The sequence below is a fragment of the Pholis gunnellus genome (assembly GCF_910591455.1).
Source record: "Pholis gunnellus genome assembly, chromosome: 22".
Classification (NCBI taxonomy): Eukaryota; Metazoa; Chordata; class Actinopteri; order Perciformes; family Pholidae; genus Pholis; species Pholis gunnellus.
Window position 1 is genome coordinate 18,048,680 of NC_136549.1, and position 5,000 is coordinate 18,053,679.

General features: G+C 42.2%; 1 protein-coding gene across 1 annotated transcript in view; it reads right to left on the minus strand.

Moving 5' to 3' along the window:
• Window positions 1–519: 519 nt before the first annotated feature.
• cped1 (cadherin-like and PC-esterase domain containing 1) overlaps window positions 520–5,000 on the minus strand; it is a gene marked incomplete at both ends in the record, with an annotated part of 18,549 nt that continues 14,068 nt past the window's right edge. Inside the window, 7 exons of the mRNA XM_079183722.1 lie at window positions 520–732; window positions 871–1,017; window positions 1,104–1,191; window positions 1,733–1,834; window positions 1,910–2,130; window positions 2,231–2,367; window positions 2,554–2,653. Of these exons, the coding sequence (XP_079039848.1) occupies window positions 520–732; window positions 871–1,017; window positions 1,104–1,191; window positions 1,733–1,834; window positions 1,910–2,130; window positions 2,231–2,367; window positions 2,554–2,653 (1,008 nt within the window). The remainder of the gene's footprint in view (window positions 733–870; window positions 1,018–1,103; window positions 1,192–1,732; window positions 1,835–1,909; window positions 2,131–2,230; window positions 2,368–2,553; window positions 2,654–5,000) is intronic.

Consider the following 5,000-nt stretch of genomic DNA (forward strand, 5'->3'; position numbering starts at 1 on the left):
AGAAACCAGCTGATAACTTGTGTGCATTAAGAACTAACTATTACTAAATGTTAAGAGTAACAACAGAATCATTACAAACCAGCTGAAACATCAGCACGAATGAAGAGAAATGTGTTCAGACGTTCGTCTTCACCTTGGACCATAAAGTCTTTTTGTCACTTTAAGAACTTGTTGAGAATCACAAGATAATTAGTAAAGTACAAGTTTTCCTTCTATTCATCCTTCAGCAGAGCTCCATTGATCCTCCACACACACACGCGCACACACACACACACACACACACACACACACACACACACACACACACACACACACACACACACACACACACACACACACACATACACACAGACACACACACACACACAGACACACACACACACACAGACACACACACACACACAGACACACACAGACACACACACACACACACACACAGACACACACACACACACACACATACACACAGACACACACACACACACACAGACACACACACACACACACACTCTCAGGTGTTCAGTTTCTATTTTTTGAACACAGGCGACTCAGCAGGATCTCAGAGTACACCTGGTTCACTGGTCCTCTCACGTGATAGGACAAAGCTTTAGGCCACGCCTCCTGGTCAGTGTCTCGCACAACTGATTGGCTACCTAGTTCAGGTCCAGTTCCGGTTGTGTTGGTTGTGGACGGTGTGTCGTCTGAGAGCCCGGAGGACCAGAACTTCTCCACCTGTTACAGCAGAAGAAGAGTCAGATGTTCTTTAACGAGGTTCATTGAGATTGAAGAGTTGTACTTTGATTCCTCTCATTATGTCACTTATTTAAAGGATGAATGAACATATTATTATCTGATACATCAAACTATCACCTCATGAAAGTGGCAGGCACATCGTCCCTGCAGGAACTCTTTGTACCGACCCATCGTGATGCTGAAGGTGTCAATCACCTCGTACCCATGATGCTTTGCTGCGGTGATGATGTTCTGGTTCTCTCTGTAGAGATCCTGGACCTCTTTCTGAAAGAACAGGTCCATTTGAAGTCCTTCAGAGTACAGAAGAGCTTTTTTTAAAACGTGATGCCGGACAGGAAACGTGAACGTACCAGACTGAGAGACCGGATCCCGTCGACAGGAAGATGGAACCCCATCCCCAAAGATTTCACCAGCACCAGGACGTCACTGAGGGACTCTCTGAGGAGGAGGAGGTGGTGTCATAGAAACCACAATCCTGACTTTGATAGCCCCATAACTTTAGCATCTGTAATCTACCGTACTGGACCAGTGGAGTTTCAGGGCTCCACCACACCCCGTAAAGGTCTAACAGGAGTTATTACATGGCAATCAGAACAGGAGTTCCACAGGGATCAGGTTTAGGTCCTCTGGTTTTGAGCTTCTGCGTGGATGTGAACCTGTACGCTGATGATACTGTTGTTTACACATGAAACAAACAGCAAAGAAGGTCTAAAGAAAACGTGGTTCCTGGTTCATGATCCCAGGGTTCCCACTCTGTTCTGGAGCTCATCTTCAGTGATGATCTTGTTGGTAGAAAAGACACTAATATGTTCTCCTCAGTAGAAGTCTATGGCTAGAACTTATCTCTGAAATCATCTCTTAAACTCATGTGGAAAATTACATTCTTTTGCAAATAATCAGAAATAAAAGTACATTTTGAAATCGTACTTGAATGTAAGTTGTGACTGTTTTGGTTTCATTGGATGTGTCAGCCTCTCACCTGTTCAGCACCTCTCTGACTGTCCTCAGGTGATTGGTGTTGAGCCACTGGACTCCTCCCACCACCAGGACCGTCAGGTTAGAGTTCACCAGAGGTCGAGACCTTCAGGGAGAGAAGTAATCAGCAGGAGAACGTTGCATGTCCTCTGAGAACCTCTCCAGGTGTGTCCCCTCTCACCTGTCGATCAGCTGCAGCAGAGCCTGTCTGAAGGTGGGCCTCTGGTTCTTCTCCAACCAGAACTGAGGATAATACGAGTAGCTCACCAGAGTCTGGCCCCCGTTCAGGTTCCTGTAGATCAGCGTGTCGTGAGCCTTCCCCCAGTCCTCCAGACTGGAGTTCACCCGCTCCATCAGGAAGTACATCATCCCACGATTGGTTGAGTCGCCGATAAACAACAGCTGAGGAGAGACGGGGGGATTCAGACTGCTGACCAGGTGTTGGACAACATGTTGAACCAGATGTTTCAATCAATCAGTGTTTGGTCTGAGCTGAACTCACCTTCCTGTCCGTCAGACAGTCCTGCAGAAGGGGGCGGTCCACCAACGGGTGATAACAGCGGTCTGGTTGCCAAGCAACCTCCCTCCAATCACACGTCCTGTTGTCAGAACAGCTGAGACACGGAACCACCCACCGACCTGAGACAGACAGACAGCAGAGAGAGAGAGAGAGAGAGAGAGAGAGAGAGAGAGAGAGAGAGAGAGAGAGAGAGAGAGAGAGAGAGAGAGAGAGAGAGAGAGAGAGAGACGGAGTTAAATCCATCCAGTGTAACGAAGAAGAACGTGTCATTGTGTCTTCACAGGTGACAGGAAGTGACATCATACCTGGTACGTGTCCTGAGCTGCAGGTCTGAAGTGAACTCTGAGTCCTGATGAGAGGCTGGAGACCACAAGACCGACCAGGCTGGACCAGAAGACCACAATCCTGAAAGACACAGAGGACTCTTTAACATTAAATATATATACATATATATATTTTCCCAGTCTCAATGTTTATTAAATGAAGCTGATTTCTTCTTCTTCTTCTTCTTCTTCTTCTTCTTCTTCTTCTTCTTCTTCTTCTTCTTCTTCTTCTTCTTCTTCTTCTTCTTCTTCTCTCCTTTAAATCAAAGCGTTCTTCTTCTTCTCTTGTTCCACAGATCTCTGGCCAGCGTCCTCCTCTCCTGGTCAGAGGTCAGAGGTAAAGTAAACCAGGACACCTCAGCTCGGGGCCCCGTGGGAGCCGCCGGGTCTGGACCCGACTTCAGAGGGGCCGCCGTCACACACACACACACACACACACTTCTTCTTCTGCAGGTTTCTTCACGGCGGCGTCACATTCTGCACGGCGGCGTCTCAGTTCACAACAAAGTGACAGAAGAAAACTTAACAGGGATTTTCTTGTTCGTACCTGAGAGTCAGAGTCAGCTCTCAAACACTCGGGACGCTGCTCTGAGACCAGCACCGCTGGACCACCGCGGCACAACACAGAACACCCACTGAGGACATTAAACGCACCGCCGCCGCCTCATCACACAGAGAGGACCCGAAGACTAAGACCGAGAGACCAAGACCTAGAGACCAAGACCTAGAGACCAAGACCTAGAGACCAAGACCTAGAGACCAAGACCGAGAGACCAAGACCGAGAGACCAAGACCTAGAGACCAAGACCTAGAGACCAAGACCTAGAGACCAAGACCTAGAGACCAAGACCGAGAGACCAAGACCGAGAGACCAAGACCTAGAGACCAAGACCTAGAGACCAAGACCTAGAGACCAAGACCGAGAGACCAAGACCGAGAGACCAAGACCGAGAGACCAAGACCGAGAGACCAAGACCGAGAGACCAAGACCTAGAGACCAAGACCTAGAGACCAAGACCGAGAGACCAAGACCTAGAGACCAAGACCGAGAGACCAAGACCGAGAGACCAAGACCTAGAGACCAAGACCAGGACCTAGAGACCAAGACCAGGACCTAGAGACCAAGACCTAGAGACCAAGACCTAGAGACCAAGACCTAGAGACCAAGACCAGGACCTAGAGACCAAGACCAAGAGACCAAGATCTAGAGACCAAGACCAAGACCTAGACCTGAAGCCAAGATCTAGAGACCAAGACCAAGAGACCAAGAACTAGAGACCAAGATCTAGAGACCAAAACCTAGACCGAGACCTAGAGACTAAGACCTAGAGACCAAGATCAGGACCCAGAACTCCAGAGCTCTTTGTGCTAAAGGTCTTCATGGACCAGTTAACCCTTTCAGAGGTTTGATGTGAATAACTCAGAATGAGGTTTTTGTGATGAAATGACTTTACTTCTGTTTTTCTCTGATTCAAACGTAACATTAACGTCTCAATGATTCTTCCTCTGCAGGACAAAGAAATATGAATAAAGACAAAGATTTGTTTGTTTATATTTGAGAAATCTTAAATTGATGTAACTTCATTTTCTTTATTCTAGTTTTTGGAATGATTTCACTTTTATAATGAAGATTCATATTTAAGTTGTGTAGCAGAATAATAACGAGACTTTATTCTGAATGTTTTTATGACGAATAGATAAATAGAAATGAATTTAAAGGTGAACTTTTTTTTATGAACATATATTAAATATTGAGGTCAAAATGTTTCAGGATCACATTCAGTTTATTTATTTTATGTTTACTTTAAATATATCAATAGTAACTCATGCATTTTAAATTGTTATCTGTTTATTTATGAATAAATAAATTATTCACAAAATAATGAGAGAAACAAACTTTGGTCAACAATAAAAACAACATGAAGGATTTAATAAATACATATTGAAGGGTGTCATAAAATCCAGAAACATATTATTATTATTATTATTATCATTATTATCATTATTATTATCATTATCATTATCATCATCATTATTATTATTATTATTATTATTATTATTATTATTATCATTATTATCATCATCATTATTATTATTATTAATATTATAGTTATTATTATTATTTTTATTATTATTATTACTATAGTTATTATTATCATCATCATTATTATTATTATTATTATTATTATCATTATTATCATTATCATCATCATTATCATTATTATTATTATTATTATTATTATTATCATTATTATCATCATCATCATTATTATTATTATTATCATTATTATCATTATTATCATCATTATCATTATTATTATTATCATTATAGTTATTATTATTATTTTTATTATTATTATTACTATAGTTATTATTATCATCATCATTATTATTATTATTATTATTATTATTATTATCATTATTATCAT